The following is a 24,107-nucleotide window of genomic DNA, read 5'->3' as shown; positions in this document are numbered from 1 at the left end:
GTGGGGTGAAAACTCAGGTTGCTCAGATCATAAATTCTCACACATTCTTGGCCCAGGAGTGCGCGTAGGCTTGCAGAAGGAGTCAGTCATCAGTTTCAACCACAAATGGCTCTTTGTGTGCCTTGGACAAGTTACTTGACTTGCCTGAGACTTGCCTGATAGATGCATGTCACACAGTGAATGGTACTCCCTTCTCACAAGCCCCTCCTCTCAGCTATCCTGATCAGCTAGACTCCAGTTCTTTCTTCATTTGAAGAAAGACTTTCCACCTTGGATGACCATTTATTGATTCATATTTATTTTTGGTGGCCCTGGGTCTTCGTTGCTACCTGTGGGCTTTCTCTAGTTGCAGCAAGTTGCAGCTGCTCTCTCCTTGTGGTGCATGGGCTTCTCATTGTGGCGGCTTCTCTTGCGGAGTGCAGTCTTCAATAGTTGTGGTGCATGGACTTAGCTGCTCCACGGCATGTGGGATCTTCCTGGAGCAGGGATCAAATTCACGTTCCCTCCACTGGCAGGTGGATTCTTGGATAAGAGAGAATCTCCTTTTGCATGCTGGTTCTCTCTCTCCCTCTCTGAGACAGACCCTACGGTATCCAGCATTCCACTGTTCACTCTGAAGGGTTAGGACAGTTATTGTATGTTCAGGTCACAGTTTCTGGATCTTTATATTCAGAATTGATTAGAGACATAAAGTCAAAATTTAAAAAAAAAAAAATTTTTTTTTTTTTGCCTCGTTGTGGGTCTTGCAGGATCTCAGTTCCCTGACCAGGGATTGAACCCAGGCAGTGGCATTGAAAGCACCAAGTCCTAATCACTCGATCACCAGGGAACTCCCCAAACAAAAAAACGTTTTTACATATCAGGTATCTCAATAGATTGAGAAACTTTAAGCTAGTGACACAGGTCTCAAGAATACAAAATTCTGGTCCTCAAGTCTACCAGGCCCCTGGCGGTGGGGGCCCAAGGGACTGTTTGGCCTTCTCTCACTCCTGAGTCCCGGGTCCTTCTCTCACGTCTGGTCCTTGCTGTCTGCATGTGCCCCAGACTCAGGAAGGAGCTGTACTGGAGTGAGACACCACGCTCAGCCCCGGTGCCTGCTTCCGTGGTTGAAGTGATGCCACCAAGAAGAAATGAGAGATACAAACGCCCAGTTCACTTCCAAAAGGCAAGGTTCTGTATGACACAGAAGAACAATGGGTATGGAGCAAGATGACTGGCTCTGGAGAATTTGGTTTGATATATTTAGCTTTCCCAACAAAGAAACTGGACTTTCCGGGTGGCTCAGTGTGTGAAGAATCCACCTGCAATGCAGGAGACGTCAGTTTGATCCCTGGGTTGGGAAAAGCCCCTGGAGGAGGGTATGGCAACCCACTCCAGTATTCTCGCCTGGAAAATCCCATGGACAGAGGAGCCTGGCAGGCTATGGTCGATAGGGTCTCAAAGAGTCAGACACAATTGAAGCGACTGGACATGTATGCACAAGTAAGCAAGATAAAGACAGGATATACATAATAAAAGCAGAATATCAAGAAAATGGCTACTATCAGAATTTAAATTTTTTCAAAGAGTTCTCCAAAAAATACTGTCAAAAGGTGGATAGAACCTGAACTACATGCTTATTTAGGAATTCCTCTGTTTTACAGATCTGGTATGACTGAATTCGAGGGAAGAAGTTACAGATTTATGGTAATGGAAAGACTGTGCTGTGTGCTTAGTCACTCAGTCCTGTCCGACCCTTTACAACCCTATGGACTATAGTCCCCCAGGCTCCTCTGTCCTTGGGATTCTCCAGGCAAGAATACTGGAGTGGGTAGCCATGCCCTCCTCCAGGGGAAGTGGACTCATAGAAGATCTCAGACTAAAATGGTACTTTAAAAAAGTACCCTGTCTTGCAGCTAGGTATCCAAACGTTGGATGTACTGGAAAATATACATGAAAATGAATATGCTCACGGTAGAAAAGCAGTGAATCTACTTTGGGTTACAGAAATCCAGATAGGGTTTATCTTACAGATTATGGCTTTTCCTACAGGTATTGTCTCACTGAGAACCACAAACAGTATCTGGAAAATCCTAATAAAGGCCAAAATGGGATTTAAGAGTTTATCAGCTTGGATGCTCACAAAAGAACAGGTGAAAAAAAAAAAAATGTAAAAAATAAATAAATAAATAAATATAAGAACAGGTGAAATAGCCTAGTACTTGGCGTATACTCGTAACTCACCATATGATGATATGAAGAAAAGTCAAACAATCAGTGCTCAAGAAAATTCTGAACCCAAGTGGAATGAATACCTTTAAGGTGACTGGAATTTTCCACTAGAGGAGAGGGTGTAAGTGCATACTCCAGTCAAAAAATTGATTCATGAAAGGCTGTCCAAAGCAAGTTAATCAAATGCAAAATAGGTTAATGGAAAAAAGTCCACAGTGAGAGAAGTGCTGAGTCCTGGGCAACATGGAGACAAGAGCAAAAGAAGAGAAGCTGACTGGACTGCTTAACAATGAAACAGCTCAGGAAAGACAAAAATACGGTGAGTCTTAAGAACTGTTGAAGTAAAAAGTTATCCACAAAAATCCAGCTGTATACAATTCCCAAATGCATTTTATGAACCCTATCAAGATCTTACCAGGCCAGATGTATCCAATCGGTAAAGTTCTCCATTTTGATACACATACTCTTTTAAAAAACTTATTCTGTGTTGCGGTATAGCCGATGAACAATGTTGTGATAGTTTCAGGGACAGCAAAGGGATTTAGCCACACATGTGCATGTATCCATTCTCCTCCAAACTCCCCTCCCTTCCAGGCTGCCACATAACATTGAGCAGAGTTCCATGGGTACACATACACTTCTGCAACTGGTGTGGAAGACACAGAATTAGAAATTTCTAAAGAACTTTGGCTTACAATTCCCCAGTTTACTCTTAATGAAGAGACAAAGGCAGATGTGAATTATTATAGCTTCTCAATTCTTTTTCTTTTGATATTACTGTCTTTCTTTGTATTTTCTCTGTAGATACCAAATAAAATACTTTTGAAGTGAAGTGAAAGTCACTCAGTCGTGCCTGACCCCATGGACTATACAGTCCATGGAATTCTCCAGGCCGGAATACTGGAGTGGATACCCTTTCCCTTCTCCAGGGGATCTTCCCAACCCAGGGATCGAACCCATGTCTTCTGCATTGCAGACAGACACTTTACCAACTGAGCCACAAGAAAACTGGAGTAGGTAGGTAGCCTATCCCTCTTCCAGGGGATCTCCCAATCCAGGAATTGAACCAGGGTCTCCTGCATTTCAGGCAGACTCCCTACCAACTGAGCTATCAGGGAAGCCCCCAAATACATTTTATATATATATATATAATGCTTGGTTAGCCATTATATATCTTGTTTTATAGAAAACAATAGAAGTGTAAGGGTATTTACAAGTCAGCTATCTTGAGGCCACTAAGAGTAAACCAGATTGAAGTGAAGATAGCTTATTGATTATGCTTATTTGATATCTTGTCATATCATAAAATTGAGACTGGTTGACTTGAATAAAGCTTTCTCATGAAATTTTGCTTTAAATATGACGGTTTACTTGTTTGTCTAGGGAGATTATACTTCTCTTTGCATGTTTAGAATTTGAATTTCCCTATCAACATGTAACATTGTGTGCTACCACTTTTCTGATCTTACCAAAATCAGCTTGGTTGTCTGAACAATTTTTTGTATTTTCCTAATGTTGGAGAAATATTTTCCTCTCGGTGTCCAATTAAGGTACGAGTGAAGATAAAGGGTGATTTGAGCAAAAATGTTGCAAGATACAACACAGAATCTTGACACTTTCCTCATCACATAATGTTTGCTTCTACTAGCCTGAGACACGGATGGGTTCTTTGAGGGTGACCCCCACTTTTCTTGCTCTCCTTACTGGCAGTATGAAAATAAAAGGCGATGACAGGTGTAAAAGCTATGGTACACTCTTTTATTTTGAATGAAGACATGTAGTGAGCTCAGGGATGGCCACTTGGTTAATTGGTTCTGGGACAGCCGGTCTCTGAGATGGTTCCAGGGATCCTCACCTCCTGACACTCATGCTTTTTCACAGCAGCACCACCCCCTCCCAATTCTGTATCAGGGCTTTCCCTGTGTGACTGGTAGAATATAACAGAAATGATCATAAGTGGTTACTGAGACTAGATCGTAATGACATTGTAACTTTTGCATTGGTATCTTGGATTTTCCCCATTCTATGGGTTGCCTCTTTACTCTGTGGATAGTGAAATTTTACATTTTCATTAAGTCCAGCATGGCTATTTTCTCTTTTGTTGCCAGTGCCTTTGGTGTCATTACCAAAAAAAAAATCATCGCCAAATTCAATGTCATAAAGCTTTTACCCTGTATTTTTATCTAAAAGTTTTGATTTCGGTTTTACATTTAGGCCCTTGCTCCATTTTATGCTGACTTTTGTACATGGTGGGACTTCCTTGGTGGTCCAGTGGCTAAGAATCCACCTGCCAATGTAGGGAACACAGGTTCTGTCCCTGGTCTAGCAAGATTACACACGCCATGAGGCAACTAAGCCCATGTGCCACAGCTACTAAAGCCCGCACACCTAGAGCCCGTGTTCCACAATGAGAAACCCCACTCGCCGCAACCAGAGAAAGCCTGCACACAGCAATGAAGACCCAGCACAACCAAAAATAAAAATAAATAAAGCTATAAAAAAAAACTTTCTGTATATGGTGTTAGATAAGGGTCCAATTTCATTCTTTTCTAGTTTTCTCAGCATCATTTGTTGAAAAGATTATCCTTCCCCCATGGTCCTGGCCCCCTTGTTAACAATTATTTGACCATATATATAGCAGGGTTCATTTATGGGCTCTCTATTCTCTTCCATTGATCTCTATGTCCTGATTACTGTAACTTTGTAAGTTTTGAAATCAGGAAGTATGAGTATTCTATTTTTGATTGTTCTAGTTTTAGATTGTTTGGACTACTTGGGGTCCACTAGGATTTCATATGAATTATAGGACTGAGATTTTGACAGGGGTTGCATTTAATCTGTAGATCCTTTGAATAGTATTATTTTAACAATATTATTCTTCCCTTACATGAACATGGTATGTGTTTCAACTTATTTGTCTTCTTTAATTTCTTTCAGCAATTTTTTGTAGTACATAGGTTTCACAGTACAAGTGTTTTACCTTCTAGTTCAGTTCAGTCACTCAGTCGTGTCTGACTCCCCGTGACTCCATGAATCACAGCACGCCAGGCCTCCCTGTCCATCACAAACTCCCAGAATTTATTCAAACTCATGTCCGTCGAGTCAGTGATGCCATCCAGTCATCTCATCCTCTGTCATCCTCTTCTCCTCCTGCCCTCAATCCCTCCCAGCATCAGGGTCTTTTCCAATGAGTCAGCTCTTCGCATCAGGTGGCCAAAGTACTGGAGTTTCAACTTCAGCATCAGTCCTTCCAATGAACACCCAGGACTGATCTCCTTTAGGATAGACTGGTTGGATCTCCTTGCAGTGCAAGGGACTCTCAAGAGTCTTCTCCAACACCACAGTTCAAAAGCATCAATTTTTTGGCACTCAGCTTTCTTCACAGTCCAACTCTCACATCCATAGATGACCACTGGGAAAACCATAGCCTTGACCAGACAGACCTTTGTTGGCAAAGTAATGTCTCTGCATTTAGTATGCTATCTAGGTTGGTCATAACTTTCCTTCCAAGGAATAAGTGTCTTTTAATTTCATGGCTGCAATCTAGGTCAAGCTGATTCCCAAGTATTTTATTCTTTTTGATGCTGTTATAAATGGAATTGTTTTTATAATTTCCCTTTTAGATGGTTCATTGTTCATGTATGGAAATACAATTTATTTTTGTATGTTTCCTTTTCATCCTGATACTTAACTGAATTCATTGATTAGTTCTAACAGATTTTGTGGACTCTTTAGGGTTTTTCACATACAAGCCCATGTCATCTTCAGAGATAATTTTAATCCTTCCTTTTCAGTTTGGATTACCTTTATTTTTCTTGCCCAATTGCTCTGACTAGAACTTCCAAAATTATGAACAGAAGTGGTAAAAGCAAGAATCCGTCTCTTGTTCCTGATCTTTGAGGAAAAGCTTTCAGTCTTTCCATACTATTGAGGATAATGCTAGTCATGGGATTTTCATATATGGTTTTTACTATATAGAGGTAGTTTCCTTCTATTCCTAGTTTATTGACTGTTGGATTTTGTCAAATGTTTTGTCTCTTATCAATTGAGATAGTTGTGACTTTTTCCCTCATCATACTGATAAGGCATATTACATTTTTATTTTTGGCTGTGTTGGGTCTTCACTGCTGCTTGTGGGCTTTCTCTAGTTGTGGTGAGCTGGGGCTACTCTCCAGTTGCAGTGCAAGGGCTTCTCTTTGCGGTGGCTTCTCTTGTGGAGAACGGCCTCTAGGGTATGTGGGCTTCAGTAGTTGTGGTGCTTGAGATCAGCAGTTGCAGCTCGAGGGCTCCAGAGCACAGGCTCAGTTGCCCCATGGTATGTAGGAGCTTCCCAGACCAGGGGTCAAACCGGTGTCCCTTTCGTTGCAAGCCAGATTCTTAACTGCTAAACCACCAGCGAAGCTCTACATTGATTTTTATACATTGAAACATCCTTGCATTCCAGGAATAAATCCTAGCTTGTGATGGTGTATAATATTTTCAATATGCTAAATTCTATCTTCTAGTATTTTGTTGAGGATTTTTCCACCAATGTTCATAAAGGATATTGGTTTCTATTTTCTTGTAGTGTCTTTGTCTGGCTTTGATGTCAGGGTAAAGCTGGCTTCAGAATGAGTTAGGAAGTGCCTCCTACTCTTCAGTTTTTTGTTTTGTTTTTTACTCTTCAGTTTTTTGGAAAAGTTTGAGAAGGATTGATATTAGTTCTTCTTTAAATTTTTGGTAGAGGACTTTCCTGGTGGTTCAGTGGTTAAAACTCTGCACTCCCAATGCAGGGGGCATGGCTTCAATCTCTGGTCGAGGAACTAAGGATCCCACATGCCACATGGTGTGGCCAAAAAAAAAAGTTTGGTAGAGTTCACCAGTGAAGCCATTAGGACTTTTCTTTGTTAGGAGATTTTTGAATATTAATTCAATCTCCGTAAATTTTAAGTCTATTCAGACTTTCTATTTCTTTGCAATTTAATCTTGCTAGGTTTTATGTTAAGAGGAATATGTCCGTTCATCTAGGTTATCCAATTTGTTGCATATAATTGTTCATAATATTCTCTTATAATCCTTTTCTTTTCTGTAGAATCAATAGCAATTGAGGCTTTCAGCAATTTGAGACTTCTTTTTTTCCTTAGTCTACCTAGCTAAAGGTCTGTCAATTTTATTGCTCTTTTTGAAGAACCAACTTTTTGTTTCAATGGTTTTCTCTGTTGTTTTTCTATTCTCTATATCACTTATCTCTGCTCTAATCTTTATTGTTTCCTTTCTTTTGCTAGTTTTGGGTTTAGTTTGTTCTTCTTTTTCTAGTTCCTTAAGTTATAAAGTTACATATTTAACTTGAGATTGTTCTTATTTTTTAATGTAAACATTTATAATTTTCCCACTACTAGCACAGTTTTTTTCTGTGTCTCATAAGTTTTGGTGTGTTATGTTTCATTTTAATTCATCTTATAGCATTTTCTAATTTCTTGTGATTTCTTCTTTGATCCACTGGTTGTTTAAATGTATTATTTAATTTCCACAAGTTTGTGAGTCTTCTAGTTTCCCTTTAGTTATTGATTTCTAACTTCATCCCAATGTAGTTAAAGAAGATACTTCATATATCCACCTTTTAAAATCTATTTTAAAAAATAAATAAACAAAATCTAGTTTTAAAAGGAGTTCCCTGGTGTTCCAGCTGTTAAGAATCTGCCCTACAATGCAGAGGATGTGGGTTCAATCCCTGGTCAGAGAACTAAGATCCCATGTAACACAGGGCAGCTAAGCCTACACACCACAACTAGAAAGGCTGCATGCTCCAGGTTCCCATCTCTTTACTGATATCTCCTTTTGTTCACACGTCATTTTCATGACTTTCTCTACACTTTAGTTCTTTGAGCTTCTTCAAAAGTCATTTTAAAGTCTGTCTAGTATATCTGCCATCAGGTACTTTTCAGGCACAATTTCTGTTAATTTCTTTCTTTCCTTTGAATAGGTCATACTTTCTTTTTTCTTTTTTTGGCATGCTTTGGCATGCTTTTGTCTTTTTTTTTTTTTTTTTTTTTTTTTACTGGACATTTGAACCTAATAATGTTTTAACACTGGAAATTACTTTTAACCAGGGTCTATAATCCCTCTAATCAATCTCCAGCCTTCTATCACCCTCCCCCCCACAACCTACTTTGCCCAACCACACTGACCTTTTGCTGCTCCACCATAATGCTTCCTGTAGGGGAGCATCTGCTTTTCTTTGCAGTTGCTTCTCTGTTTGCTGGAATGCTCATCCCTCAGTGTCACAAAAACAGGCTCCTTCTCTTCATCCCAGTTGAAGTTCAAAGGTCACTTCTTCAGAGCAGCCTTCCCTTGAATATCCTTTCTAATGTTGTGTCCCCCTGTGCAATCATTATCACTTTACTTATTTTCTTCATAGCACTTATCACTATTAAAAGTATCTATTTATTCATTTAATGACTGTAGGCTCAAGGAGAGCGGGATTTCTGCTTTGTTCACTATATCTCCATCACCTAGAATGGTGCCTGGCACAGAGGAGTCATTCAAAAATTATTTGTTGAATGTGGGACTGGATGCAGTAGGCCATTCGAGGAGGCTGTTGCAGTGGCCCAAGTGAGAGTGACTAGTGGTCAGATGAGGGTAGCAGCAGCAGAGACACAAAGAAGTGGGTATAATGGACATGTGTTTTGGAGATTGAAACAAATAAACCTTTTTTTTTTTCAGTTTTTAAAATTAGTGTTGTGCCAATCTCTGCTATACCGCAAAATGACTCAGTTTTATATATATACACATACACACTCTTTTTGTATTCTCTCCCATCATGGTTTATCACAGGATATTGAATATAGTTCCCTGTGCTGACCCTGTTGTTTATCTATTTTTATACATAGTAGTTTGTATCTGCTAATCCCAAACTCCTAATTTTTCTCTCCCCCACCCACTCACCCCTTGGCAACCACAGGCCTGTTCTCTGTGAGTCTTTCTCTCTTTTGTAGATAGGTTCATTTGTGCATATTTTATATTCCACATATAAGTAATATCAGGTAGTATTTGTCTTTCTCTTTGTGACTTACTTCACTTAGTATGATAATCCCTAGTTGCCTCCATGTTGCTGCAAATGACATTCTTTCTTTATTTTTTATGCTGAGTATTATTCCACCATATATATGTACCATATCTTCTTCAACCATTCACCTGTTGATGGATATCTAGGTTATTTCCATGTTTTGGCTATTGTGAATAGTGCTACTATGAACATAGGGGTGCATATATCTTTTTGAATTATAGTTTTGTCCAGGTATATTCCCAGGAATGAGACTTATGGATCATATGGTAATTCAATTTTTCGTTTTCTAAGGAACCTACATACTGTTTTCCATAGTGGCAGTATCAACTTACATTCCCACCAACAGTGTAAAAGGATTCTCTTTTCTCCACATCCTCTCCTGCATTGAAACAAATAAGTCTTAATGATTGATATTTCAATGTAAGGAGTAAAAGAATGGGAGGAGTCAAGAATGACTCCTGGGTTTCTGGTTTGAGTGCCTGAGTGAAAAGAAATACCATTAGCTGGAAGGGAAATTCTGGAGATGAAGGAGATCTGTGATTGAGACTATGGACTTGGTTTTGGGTATTATCAGTAAGATACCTGAAAGAAACCCAAGCGGAGACACTGAATACTTGGGTAGATATATGGGCTGAGAGGAGAGGTCTGGTCATAGACTTCTAATACATATCTGGAAATTGTCAGCATACAGAAGCTAAGCCAATGGATGTGAGCAAAGTCTCTTAGGAAGAAAGCTTGAAGTAAGAAAAGGAAGAGGTAAAAGGGAAGGTAAAAAAAAATTCCTTTTAAAATAATATTTTAAAAAAACACAACTTAATGATAATCCTGACCAAAGAGATGAAAAACCTATATGCTGAGAACTATAAAACATTAATTAAGGAAAGTAAAGATGATTCAGAGAAATGGAAAGATAACCCATGATCTTGAACTGAAAGAATTAATTGTTAAAATGGCCATACCACCCAAAGCATTCTACAGAATTAATGTGATCCCTATCAAATTACTCACGACATATTTCACAGAATTAGAACAAATAATCCTAAAATTTATATGGAACCATGAAAGACCCAGAATTGCCAATGCAATCCTGAGGAAAAAGAACAAAGTAGGAGGCATAGCCTCCCAGACTTAAGATGACACTACAAAGCTACAGTAATCAGAACAACGTGGTATTGGCACAAAAACAGACATATGGCTCAAAGGAACAGGACAGAGCCCAGAAACAAACCCACACACCCGTCGTCAGTCTTCGACACAGGAGGGAAGAGGAAACAGAGGAGAACAAGCGGTATCTTCAGCAAGTGGTGCTCGGAAAGCTCGGCAGCCGCGTGTGAATCAATGAAGTTAGAACACACCCTCACACCATACACAAAATACACTCAAAATAGCTTAAAGACTTAGGTATAAGACAAGACACCACAAAACCCCTAGACAAGAACACAGGCAAAACATTCTCTGACATAAACTGTACCAATATTTCCTTAGGTGAGTCTCCCAAAGCAACAGAAATAAAAGCAAAAATAAACAAATGGTACCTCGTCAAACTTACTGGCTTTTGTACAGCAAAGGAAAGCATAAAACAATGAAAAGCCAACCTACAGATCAGAAAAAAATATTTGCAAATGATGTGACTGACAAGAGCTTAATCTCCTCAACTGCCAAAATATACAGCTCATACAACTCAGTAACAAAAAACAAACAACCTAATTGGAAAACGGGCAGAAGAACTAAATAGACATTTCTCCAGAGAAGACATAGAGAGGGCCAACAGGCACATGAAAAGATGCTCAACATTGCTAATTATTAGAGAAATGCAAATCAAAACTACAATGAGGTACCATCTCACGTCGATCAGAATGGCCATCATTAAAAAGTTGACAAATAACAAATGCTGGAGACATGTGCTGGTGTGGAGAAAAGGGGACACTCCTTCACTGTTGGTGGGGATGTAAATTGGTGAAGCCACTATGGAGAACAGTATGGAAGATCCTTAAAATACTGAGAAGAGTGTAGTCATATGATCCAGCATTCTCACTCCTGGGTATGTATGTGGACAAAACTATAATTCAAAAGACGCATGCACCCCTGTGTTCACAGTAGCACTATTCAGAATAGCCAAGACATGGGAACAATTTTATCTATCAACTGATGAATGGATAAAGAAGATGTGGTACATGTGTATACAATGGATTGCCACTCAACCATAAAAAAGAAAGAATGCCATTTGCAGCAACATGGACAGACCTAGAGATTATCATACTAGCTAAAGTCAGTCAGACAGAGAAAGACAAATACCATATGACATCACTTATATGTGGGCTATAAAATATGACACAGGGCTTCCCTGGGGGGTTGGTAGTAAAGAATCCACCTGTCAATGCAGGAGACAAGGGTTTGGATCCCTGATCCAGGAAGATCCAACAGGCTTGAGTTAGCAGCTAAGTCTGTGCACCACAACCATTAAGCCTGTGCTCTAGAGCCTGCAAGCTGCAACTGCTGAAGCCCATGTGCCTAGTCTGTTCTCTGCAACAGGATAAGGCACAGCAATGAGAAGTCCACGTACCACAGCTAGAGAGTAGCCCCCACCCACCGCAACCAGGGAAAAGCCTCAGCACAGCAACAAAGACCCAGTGCAGCCAAAGAAAAAAAATTTAAAAATGAGAACGCTAACTGCTGTGGGAGGAAAAAGATGCAACACTGACTGGAAAGGGATGTGGGATCCAGGGAATGCGGGGCTTCCTTTTCTTCTTTGGCCAAACCACACAGCACGAGGGACCTTAGTTCCCCACTCAGGGATCGAACCAGCACCACTTGCAGTGGAAGCATGGAGTTCTTCCCCCAAGGAAGTCCAGGGAATACTTTTTAAAGATGGGAAAAATCTAAGGGTGTCAAGCGATGAAAAGAAGCTAATAAAGAAGGTGTTGAAGCTATTAAGAAGGGAGGTGATAACCTGAGAAGGCTAACTCTGAGCAGACAAAAGATGAGACTGGCCTTGGGTAAGAAGAGAGATGCCTCCTTCAGGGTAGCGTGGAGGGAAGTAGAAAGCATACGTGCAGAACAGGTCCACGTCGAGTTTAGGGCAGACTGCTTCACAGCTCTCCTAGTCACAGAAACAGATGTGATCTTGTTAGTACTTCTGGTGGTGGGAAGCTGAGTTTGTTCCCATCCGATGGCTTCTAATTTCTCTGTAAAGTTGGGGTTAAGTCATCTGTTCACTGTTGAGAGGAAGTGAAGAATAGGTTTGCAATAATAGCTGGTGAGAGTAGGAAAAATAGCGTACTAAAGAAATACAATGAGAGTCCCATGTGTAGGAAAAGTACCAAGTATATCAAGTACCTGGAATATAATAGGTGCTCCAGAACTAATAACATTTACCAACATTATTACTGTTAATGGCCGATATTATGCAGTCACTGGCCAGACAGAAAGTGTACTCTGCAGACAAGAAGATTACAAACCACACCAGGGCAAGTTTGTGTAGGACTTGTAGCCTTTATGAATACTAATAGATAATGCTCACCCTTTATCGTGATATGTCTGCTATTACTTCTCACATTTTTACATATGTTGGTTTTGTCTCAATATATAAAATTTTTTGAGAGGAAGTACTGCACATGACCAAGTCTCTGTATTCCTCAGTTTCTTATACCTAGTATTATTTGTAAAGTAATTTGTCTTGCTTTTCCTCTGATTACAATGGCAAGCAACTGTTTCCCTGCTTTTAAACGGTCATATTAGGGAGGGAGGCGGGAGGAGGGATCAGGATAGGGAACACATGTAAATCCATGGCTGATTCATGTCAACGTATGGCAAAAACCACTACAATATTGTAAAGTAATTAGCCTCCAACTAATAAAAATAAATGAAAAAAAAAACATAAATGGTCATATTAACTAGTACCTTCCTGTTTTATTTGTGTAGGGTAAAATTTGAGGGAGCTAAGAACTGTATTGAATATGACCATCCACAACAGGAACTATCCAGTTTTCACCGACAAAAGATCTACTACTTATAAATAAAATGCTAGCTGGCTAGCACTGTACAAGAGGCTAAATTAGAGAAAATACTATGATCTTTCTTACCATAGTTTCATTCTTCTGAGGCACTAAGGATGTGAGGTATACAAACTGAAATATAGAGATGATGTTTGTTCACTTAAAGAGTTCAAAATATCTTGGGCTTTTATTCCTACCTATACGTTTATCATGTAAGTCAATTATAGCTGGAATGGGAATATGGCAATCCTGGCAAAGAGGAAGGCAACATTTCTATAATGAAACATGGATGGGGTCCCTGGTGGTCCAATGATTAAGAACTCACCTTGCAATGTAGGGGACGCAGGCTTGATCCCTGGTCAGGGAACTAGGACCCCACATGCTGAGGCGCTACTAAGCCTGTGCCCATAGCTGCTGAGCCCACACGCTCTGGAGCCCGTGTTCTGCAACAAGAGAGCCTGCGTCCACAACAAAAGATCCCACATGACGAAACAAAGATTCCCACGGGACGCAACTAAGACCCAATGCAAATAAATAAATAAAACTTAAAAAAAAAGCATGGATGACTGGTGCCCATTTGTATGGTGGTTTCTGGTTGCTATTTAGTTGCTAAGTTGTATCCAACTCTTTTGTGACCCCATGGACTGTAGCCTGCCAGGCTCCTCTGTCCATGGGGTTTTCCACTCAAGAATACTGGAATGGGTTGCCATTTCCTCCTTCAGGGGATATTCTCAACCCAGGGACTGAACCTGAATCTCCTGCAGTGGCAGGCAAATTCTTTACCACTGAGCCACCTGGGAAGCCCATGATGGGTGGTAGCAATAGTTAATTATTTGTCAAATTTTATAACAGAAATTAAAACTTCTTTGGGTGGTGGTTCCTTTCTCGATAACTAAAATACAGAAATATATCTTACAGGGCTTCTCTGGTGGCTCAGTGGTAAAGAACCTGTCTGCCAATGCAGGAGACATAGGTTTGATCCCTGGTCCAAGAAGATCCCACGGGCTGCAGAACAACTAAGCCCATGCGCCACGACTACTGAGCTCACATGACCAGAGCCCATGCTCTACAAGAGAAGCCGCCACGGTGAGAAATCTGCACAGTGCAACTGGAGAGCAGTCCCCGCTCACCACGACTAGGGAAAGCTCGCAGCAACAAAGACCTAGCAGAGCCAAAAATAGATAAATAAATAAACAGAATTTTTAAAGAAGAAATACATCATGGGGTGAAATCTAACATGTATTAAAAGGAAACGTTTTATTAGATAACATGAATTTAAAGTTTTTGAAAATCTGTATCAAAAAAAAACTCTAATGCCATTTGGGGCACAATGAGAAAGTTTTACAATCAAAACACCTTTTACTTTCCAGAAATCTGACTGAAAACAAATGGTTAAATGTGCTGCAAACAAACGAGCCATTCTGTCGATAGTGGAAGCCGAACAAAGTGTGAGCTATAGACCCACTGCCCTAACGGTGACCGCAGCAGACGGGGGAAGAAGGGAGCTCACGAGCAGGACACTCAAGCTCAGGCCGGGAGTCCACCTACAGTCCACTTCCGGTCAGTCTGACAAGTCACTCTGATCCAACACGATTATCCTGAACAAAAAAAGGGAGTTTCGAGTTGGTGTGTATGTTTTTTTAAAGACACAAACAACAGCTTCTTTCTATTCAACTAAACTCAAGGCAAAGAAACTTTGATCTTTATCATCAAAAGAGCTTATGATAAAGTAGTGTATCCTGGGAAAGCAAAATGACTGCAAAGCAAGCAACGGCATCATCTTCTGTACCCTCCACCTAAAGCCTTCCTCTGCTGACCACCAGTTACATAATCGAAGCTGGTGTTTGTTTCCCGTTCTATTTTAATTAAGTATAGACATCAGCATTTCAAACCGAGCAACTCTGAATTCAAGTCTCTGTCACTGGTGTTTATGTAGACATTGGTAAATGTTTAAAGTCTGTTCATGTTGTCTATAAACAGTGGACTCTGACTTACAAACATCTGGTATCTCATTACCTGGATGGTTCAGACCAACCCAGTCGCTTCCAAAAACAGGGTTTCAGTTCCTCTTGATGAAATATAGGAGGAAGAAAAAACAACTTGATTATTCTCTGGATCAAAGGATGGCAGCGTTCAGAAGGTCCACTAGTACTCTCTCCAGTTTAGGGTGGGCTGTTTAACCTCCAACAATTGTTTGCTTCTACAGAAATGAAATATGTCTAAAAATAATTACTGGACTTCCACTCCTAATATCCTACAGCTCCCTCTCAAATCAACAGACACCAATAATGTTAATTTCACAGAGTCCCTGCATCATGTTCTCAGTGAATTCAGTACTAGCTAAATACACAGTCAGGGTCCTGGAGGAAACAGAATGTACCCCCAGGCCCTTTCATGAAGTGCCTGCTTACAGAGGTGTTAGAGCTACGGGTGCAAACAAGGGATGGCAAAGCATCCAGTGACCAGCAGCAGTGGGAAGTCTTACCACCCCTAAGTCTGAAGGGACTAGGGGCGGGCAGTTAGTGGAACCCAGTGCAAGCCAGAAGTGGAAGGACGGGACAGAAGCTGTGGAGGGACACCATTTCCACACAGACACGAGGAGCAGAGGTAGGCAGGCAAGTAACATCCAGCTACTCAGCAGCCCTCTGATCAGCTAGGGCCTCTCACTGGCCAACAGGGAGCCGGCTGACCAGCAAGCCCAGCAGATTCAGTTCACACAGGTCAGGAGGAGAGTGAGCATGGACTGGGGAAGGGATGAAAGAGGTACCGGGTAATCTGAAAGAATTAATGACCGTCACTTCCTGAGTAGGAGGATCTTAAACGTAGGAAGCCACCATTTGTGGATGGTCCCTTAAAGTTCTATCAAAAGTTTTGAAATTAAGGTTAATTTATACTTCTCACATTACTTGTAGGCACCACTTAAATTCCACAATGTATGACTTCCTATTGAATTCTTATTTAGCCTCTCTGTGAGATAAATTTAGAACTCTTTTGAAGATACATTAGGAGCAAGAAGACTTGGTTTAGAAATAAAATTGGATGTTGTCACCGTTTTGTGATGAAGACATAATTGGCAATTAATAGAAAACCTGTGCTGAACTACAGGGAGAAAGTATAGGAGGACTGTATACAGCATCTGGGAAATATTTCTAAATAACTCTGATGCTCACTGAAGCCCAAGGACTCCAGGTTACATTATAATGACCATCCGTTCATACCTTCTTCAGAAGTCCCTAAAAAGCTCTCCGATTTCCTTCTCTCTGGCTTTGTGCTTTCTTCCCCTTTCCTCTTCTTTTCACCAACTTCTTGATCTTTGCTGCTTGCCTCCCTTCAATGACAATGATTCTGGTCATTAAATCATGTGCACAATGGCCAGAGGGAGAAGACTGTGCTCCCAAGGAAATATAGCAATAGCTAGCACTACTTGTGTGGGTTCCCTATGTGTTCTGTAATGTAAATTAACTCATTTAATTCTCATCACAACTATGTAAAGTAGTTGAGCGCTGAGAAAATTGATGTACAAAGAAGTTTAATTACACGCCCAGTATGTCCTAGAGCTGAGGTCAACCCAGAAAGTCTGACTCAGGACTCTGCTCTCAACCACTAGGCTATATTGTCTCAAAGGAAACAAACATTTCACATATGTTGTAACTGATGTCCTTTTTACAACCACATATATTTTATTGCCTTATCTTCATTTCCTGAAACTCTCAAGTGAAATATCTAATTGCAGTATCTAACAATTGAAGACCACATCTGTCAGACTAGTAAGCAGAAACCATCTCCCCCACTCAGCTTTAAGCTCCCTAAGGGCAGAGATTGCCTATGGCTCTGCACCTCAAGTGCTCAGAACAGATGGCAGAATCAAACTGATATGGTGTAGTGATTTTTCTTGTTTTCATTTGGTGGATATTCAAAACAAAATATGCAAAGTGAGAGAGAAAGTAAAGCTAGCTGGGATGAAAAGAAATTTTTTCTTCCTAACCTTTCATCACTAATAGAATTGCAGGCTCTAAAGTTGGAGGAGGTTATCAATTACCTCCGTCCAAATGCCCTGGACCAGAGTCATCCAGCCTATGCCTGGGTGGGAGGAGCTGTTGTTAAAGTAAAGGCAGCTGTTTTCTCTTTCAGACTGCTATGGCTACTAGAAAACTTGTACTTTATTGAATAAAAGTCTTTTACTCTGCAGTTTCTAGTCAGTAGCTCTGTCCTTTGGGGCAGAAGAGAGTAAGCTGACTCTCTTCACTTGACAGTATTTCAGGTATTCGGGAACAGCTATCTAATTCTCTACTCTATACTCTTTTCTCAGACTGAGCCTCCCCAGCAACTTCAGCTGTTCTCATATGACAAGGTTTCCAGACATCTAGCTGTTCTTTGGCCATCCTCTTCTGTTTGTGATTGTCCCTTTTAAAATATGACACCCCTCCAGGAACCCCACAGTGAACGAGAGTTCGAGGAGTTCTAGGAGTCCTCTAGCCAGTCTGAGTCGTCACCTTGACATGGACAGCACATTTTCTGCCTGTTCAGTGTTACTGCAGCATCGACAATTTCAGCAACCATATCAAACCGAGGTCCCTCTCCATGTCTTCTTCAAGGAGAATGTCTTGAATTCTTACCATGTCTCAAAATGCATGTTAAATGCTGGGCGTATAAAAATAAGACATATTTCCCATCTTCAATGAAATTACATTTGAGTATGAGCTTCTGGTCAAAAAATTCTCTGTTAGGTCAGCCCTCTCACATTCAATACTTTTGGATCCAAATGCTCACCTTCATCTTGCAGAGAAATTCAACACTTCCACCTGTCAAGATCATTTTGAATCCACAGTCTATCACCCATCACATTAGCATTCATCCTTAGACTGTGTTATCTAAAAATTTGATAATCATGCCTTTTCTGATTTAATTCAAATGACTGATGAAAATGTTGAAGGTGACAGGGCCAAGATACAGCAATTTTAGAGGCCTCTCCCTGTACTGATATCAATCTGCTAGTCAGCATAGTGAGCACGGTAGGCGGCTGGAAGGAGAGGGGCAGACAGGAGTTGCGGCTGGTTTATCTACAGTGACATAATACCTTGGCCAAACATTCATTCTCCAAGAAGTCAATGTACTTTCTAAAAAACTAATAATAAAATCTATTAAAAAAAGAAAAACTAAACTAGATTTTAGTCCCCCTTCCTGAGAAAGAAGGAAAGGATGCCCTGGTGGAGAACAAGAACCTTGCCGGGCCCCTGGGCAGATCCGCTAGTTGCGTGCTGTCCTCGGGGGGCTGCAGCCATCTCTCCAGGTCCTCGTCGAGTGTAGAGTGAGCTCTGTCCAAGGCAAAGGAAGAGAATGAGACAGCGATCACTCCCCCTCTCCCCTGACAAGGAGGCACGCCCCTAAAGCGGGAAAGGACCTTCACACTGCACACAGGAGAGAACGCAAGCTCGGTGAGACCGTACCTGAGCAGTGGAGGTCACTAGGAGCCCGTGTAAATGCGCACCAGGACCCTCCTTCAGCCTCTTGACAAACAGCCTCAGCTCCCGGGACATCCCTGTTACCGAGGGGTTGTACCACCTACCTGCCTCAACCTGATTTTAGACCTCCAGCCTCCACAACAGTGAGAAATAAATTTCTGTTGTTTATAAGCACACACAGGCTTCCCAGGTGGAGTTAGTGGTAATGAACCCGTCTGCCAATGCCAGAGATGTAAGAGACATGGGTTTGATCCCTGGGTTGGGAGGATCTCACAGAGGAAGGCATGGCAACCCAGTCCAGTATTCTTGCCTGGAAAATCCCACGGACAGAGGAGCCTGGGGGGTTACAGTCCATAGGGTCACAGAGTCGGACACGACTGAAGCAACCTAGCATGCACGCACATGCATAAGTACATACACAGAAAAGAACCCACCTGCCAGTGCAGGGGACACAGGTTCGATCCCTGGTCCGAGAAGATCCCATATGCCACAGAGCAACTAAACCCATGTGCCGCAACTACTGAAGCCCGCACGCCTACCGCCTGTGCTCCAGAAGAGAAGCCACAGCAATAAGAAGCTTGAGCACCACAAAGAAGAGTAGCCCCTGATCCTGCAACTAGAGAAAGCCCATGCTCACAGCGATGAACATCCAGTGCAGCCAAAAATAAAATTAATTTTTTTTGAAAAAAGCCTCAGCACCCACAATATCACTGCCTCCCAAAGTGCGATACTAGACTCTGTCTCAATTCTAGGTCATTACGTCAACTTCCACCTGGGGCTAGAACTGCACACTCATTCCCGCAAGTTTTCCAGATTAAGAACTGCCTCTGAGGCTACAGGACGAGGATAATGTGTTTTCAGAGGCCTGAAAAGTCCCAACTGTCTGAAAAAAATCTCTTCCACTCTGGCTTGGTGCAGGACTGAGATGACTGAACAGCTGTGGCCATCCACCCGTGGCCAGCACAGCCGGCCCTTTGGGAAAAGGGAGAGGCAGTGATAACAGCAGCTAACTTCTGATCATGTGCTAAGCAGTCGGTACTTGTATAACTGAATGTAACTCAGCTTTCCTGGGCTACTCTCCTTTTGCCTTAAATAAAGGCACAGATGTTTACTGAAGATGCACTAGGGAGATGGAAGGAATGGAGTCACATCATACGTCACAGACAAAAGCTTGCCTCCTGCTTTGCCTCTTTGTCTTCTCCGTCTCCCCACTCAAAAGAAACCCTCTCCCTCCTCCCTCTCAGGTCCCAGGCCTCTAGTCTCCTCATAAGACCTTCCCACCCAGGTCTCTCTCTTCTCCTTCTTTGTAAAGAATAGTGTAGCCCTTGAAGAGTGTGACAGAAACGGGGTTCACTACCCAGAAGTTGTTCATAACCCTCTCCTCCCTTACCTTCCTCTTCTATAGCAGCTGAAAGCTAAAAACTCAATTTCCAGTCTCCCTGGCAACCAAGGGTGGCCATGTGTCCTCTTTGGCCAAGAAGAAACAAGTAGACATCTGCTGAGAAGGGCTTCTAGGAAAATTTTTTGCTTTCCAGATAGACAAGCACAGAGTGGGCTAGACTCTTGCCCCACCCTCTTATCTCTGCCTGCAATGGGCACGGAAGCCACCTTGTCCAAAAGTTGACAAGTCTGAAAACAAAAGGCAACCAGCTGTGTCTGGCAGAGCAGAGAGATCAGAAGAGCCTAAGTCCCCAGAGGCATCACTGATTCTACACCAGCCAAGCCCTGCCAACCGCTGGTGAGACAATCTCATCTAAACAGGAGTGGTATTTTTAAGTGTATTTTTCTAATATTTGCAGCTGAAAGTATTCTGCATGGCTTCCCCAGGTATCTGCTGGGTCAGGAGGTTGAGGCAAGTGGTGTTAAGTGTAGATTCACAGCCTCTCTTCCTTTAGCATGTAAATATTCTGTTCATCAAAATATGGATTTTTTTGCATTAGTATTGATTTTTACAAATATGGCATTAAAACAATACTTTCTTGACATCTGAGTTTTTTGGTGCCTCCTTCAATTTTGTGCCCATGGAGGGTGTCGCCTTCACCTCCCCCGAGTCCTGCCCTGAGTTTGGGACACAGTTTGAGAGCTTGGACAAAGTTAGAGAAGTCAGGAGGCAAAGAAGTTCCACTGAGGTAGTTTACCTTGCAATGCAGCTTCAAGTAGAGCTCCAAGTCAAGAGCAGAATTGGGTCCCTTGAGGGAAACTTGTGTTTTTAGACTGAATTGTCTGGATCACTGCCCCCATCTTTTCTTATTTGGCTAGGAAGACCTAAAAATTCTCTTTAACTAAATGTTTTGAAAGAAATTGAAACCTATGTTTGCCTCACAAAATGAAGTAAAAACCAAAACAAAAAACAACTTGACAAGGAAAAAAAAAACAAATAATCCTATTTTAAAACTGGGCAGTTTCTCCAAAGAAGATACACAAATGGCCATCCACATACAAAAAGATGCTCAACACCACTAATCATTAGAGAAATGCAAATCAAAACCACAATAAGATACCACCTCACACCCATTAGGATAGCTACTAACAACAACAACAAAAAAACAGAAAATAAAGCAATTATCCTCCAATTAAAGATAAATTATAAAAAAGATAATAAGTATTGGTAAGAATGTGGAGAAACTGGAACCCTTTTGCATTGTTTGTGGGAATGTAAAATGGTGCAGCTGCTGCAGAAAAAAGGATGGCATTTCCTCAAAAAAATAAAAATAGATTTATCATATGATCCAGCAATACCACTCCTGCATATATATATATCCAAAAGAAATGAAAGCAGGGCATCTTAAAAAGATATTTGTATACTCACATTCACAGCAGCATTACTCACGACAGTGAAAAGGTAAAAGCAACCTAGCGTCCACCAGCAGATGAAAGGATAAACAAAATGTGATACACACACACACCCTCTCAACGGAATTCAGTCCTAAGAATAAAGGAAATTCTGACATGCTACACAGATGAACCTTGAGGACATTATGCTAAGTGAAATAAGCCAGTGACAAGACAACAACTATGGCGTGATTTCACTTACAGGAGGTATCAAGAGTGGTCAAACTCAGAGAAAGAGAGTAGAACTGCCGGTTGCTAGGGAACAAGGGGAGGAGGAAATGGGGAGTTGTTGTTTAATGGGTATAGAGTTTCAGTTTTGCAGGATGAAAAAGATCAGTTGTACAACAATGTGAATATACTTAGCAATACTGAATTGTACACTTAAAATGTTTTATGTTGTGAGTATTTTATCACAATTAAAAACTTGGTAAAAAAAATACTTTTAGGTCTTTTATAAAAATACTTACAGGGGCTATAAGGATAACATGAAAAACAGACTCTTTTTTCCTTATTTGTCAATATCAGAAGAAAAACTAACGTAAATTAACTGTACAGTTTTCTAAACCCTTAAAAAAAATACAGCTTTTTCTGTTACCTCTCTGTGTCCTCTTCTAGATCCTGGGTTTCTTTGGTCCAAAGCATACTGCTGTCTTCTTTATTACTGTGAGTTTCTTGTTCTTCTAAATGCTTTTGATCTAGAAACAGTTGAAAGACTTTATTAGAGCAAAAATATTTTTTTGAGAAAACGTGCCTTAAAATGGAGTGCAAAAAATGAAGGCTAACCGTGGACCCTGAAGCCTGCAAAGCACGAGCTCCCCTCTGCCCAGAAGAGCAGAGGGCCAGGGGGCAATCTGCAGGGTGCCTGTATCCACAGCAGCTGCTTCGGAGGTCTGGGGAGCTCTCTGCCAGGTGAAACTATAGGAAACCCTGCCTGTCCCAAGGCTCAAGAGAGACAGAGGAAAGAAATGGCACATAAAAGAGGCCGCAAGAGACCAGAAAACAAGTTGTACAGATTTATTTCGGGGGACCACCCTCTTCCCACTTGTTAGATGCTTCCATATTGAAGCCAGGGAAGGAATCTGGGTGGGGAAGGGCAGTGCCCTTTAATGTATGCCAGGCATTTTACATATGCTTTCCCACTTCATCCTGCCAGAAGTTCTATGAGAGGAAGGAGACTAACACTTGCTAAATATCTTACAACGTACCAGGCAATGTGCATGAACACCGTTAGGTGGAGTTATCATTCTCGTTTGACAAATGAGGATAACTGAGGCTCAGGGATGTAAAACAGCTTGTCAGGCCAAAATAAGCCATGGAATCGGAATTGAAGTGGAGTGTGCCTGACTTCAAAGTGCACACCCCCAGGTGTGCCACTGTGCTGCCAAGGACAGTTACAGCAAAACCTGGTGAAAGGATTGGCGCGTGCTCAGTCACATCCAGCTCTTTGCGACCCCGTGGACTGCAGCCTGCCAGGTTCCTCTGTCCACAGGACTCTCCAGGCAGGAATGCTAGAGTAGGTTGCCATTTCCTCCTCCAGCGTATCTTCTTGACTCAGGGATCGAACCAACAACTTCTGTGTCCCCTGCATTGGCAGGTGGACTCTTCACCACTGAGCCACCTGAGCAGCCCAAAAAGATGTGACGATCTGGCTTACCATTTGCAGCGCTGTCTGGATGACTTGCTACGTTCTCATCCAAGGCTGTGGGTGAGACCTGCTGCCGCTTCAGGTGCTCTGTCATAACAGAAAACAGATCTGCACATCACGTCATCCACTGGGGCAGCGGTTCTCAAAGAGTAGCTCCCAGACCCACAGCCTCAGTATCAACTGAGAACTTGTTATATCTGCAGATTCTCAGGCCTCACCTCAGACTTACTGAATCAGAAACTCTGGAGGTGTGGATGTTTTACCTAGCCCTCCCGATGAGTCTGATGCCTGACGGCGCTTGAGAACCACTGTATTCATCCCATGTAACACTAAACATAAATGTAAAAATGATGACCATAATAGGTAGCACTTGCAGAGCAGGTACTATTTCCAATTTGTATACATTAATTCAAGATTCCTTCCTGAATGCACACTCAATTGTGTCCAACTGTGTGTGACCCCATGGACTATAACCCGCCAGGCTCCTCTGTCCATGGAATTTTCCAGACAAAAATACCAGAGTGGGTTGCCATTTCCTATTCCAAGGGATCTTCCCAACACAGGAACTGAACTTGTGTCTCTTACGTCTACCTACATTGACAGGCGGGTTCTTTACCACTAGCACCGCCAATCTCAATTCAAGATTAATACCTTGAGTTAATCTTCACAACAACCCTATGAGATTGATCATATTATTGTTATTCCTGTTTGACAGATGAGAAAATTAAGGTGAAGAAAGGAAAAGGAATCACAAAAGGGAGGAGATATACTTATACCTATGGCTGATTCATGTTGAGGTTGACAGAAAACAACAAAATTCTGTAAAGCAATTATCCTTCAATTAAAAAATTAATTGAAGAAAAAGAAAGGTAAAGGAATTAGATAGTAATGTGATGGAATTGGGATTTGAGTACAGG

General features: G+C 41.5%; 1 protein-coding gene and 1 pseudogene across 1 annotated transcript in view; one reads left to right on the top strand and one right to left on the bottom strand.

Moving 5' to 3' along the window:
• The first annotated feature begins 1,114 nt into the window (after positions 1-1,114).
• On the top strand, positions 1,115-3,926 carry LOC136150194 (serine/threonine-protein kinase VRK2-like; annotated as a pseudogene).
• Positions 3,927-14,548: 10,622 nt separating this feature from the next.
• The window catches only part of TEX14 (testis expressed 14, intercellular bridge forming factor), a 106,552-nt gene continuing 96,993 nt past the window's right edge, over positions 14,549-24,107 (bottom strand). The window contains exons 27-32 of the mRNA XM_065909377.1: positions 23,200-23,277; positions 22,141-22,240; positions 18,474-18,566; positions 16,470-16,579; positions 15,268-15,319; positions 14,549-14,849 (exon numbers count right to left, since the gene is read on the bottom strand). Of these exons, the coding sequence (XP_065765449.1) occupies positions 14,813-14,849; positions 15,268-15,319; positions 16,470-16,579; positions 18,474-18,566; positions 22,141-22,240; positions 23,200-23,277 (470 nt within the window). The 3' untranslated portion in view covers positions 14,549-14,812. The remainder of the gene's footprint in view (positions 14,850-15,267; positions 15,320-16,469; positions 16,580-18,473; positions 18,567-22,140; positions 22,241-23,199; positions 23,278-24,107) is intronic.

Source organism: Muntiacus reevesi, chromosome 18 (genome assembly GCF_963930625.1).
Source record: "Muntiacus reevesi chromosome 18, mMunRee1.1, whole genome shotgun sequence".
NCBI classification, from domain to species: domain Eukaryota; kingdom Metazoa; phylum Chordata; class Mammalia; order Artiodactyla; family Cervidae; genus Muntiacus; species Muntiacus reevesi.
Note: the sequence above shows the minus strand (reverse complement) of the source record. Positions and strands in the feature narration are given on the sequence as shown.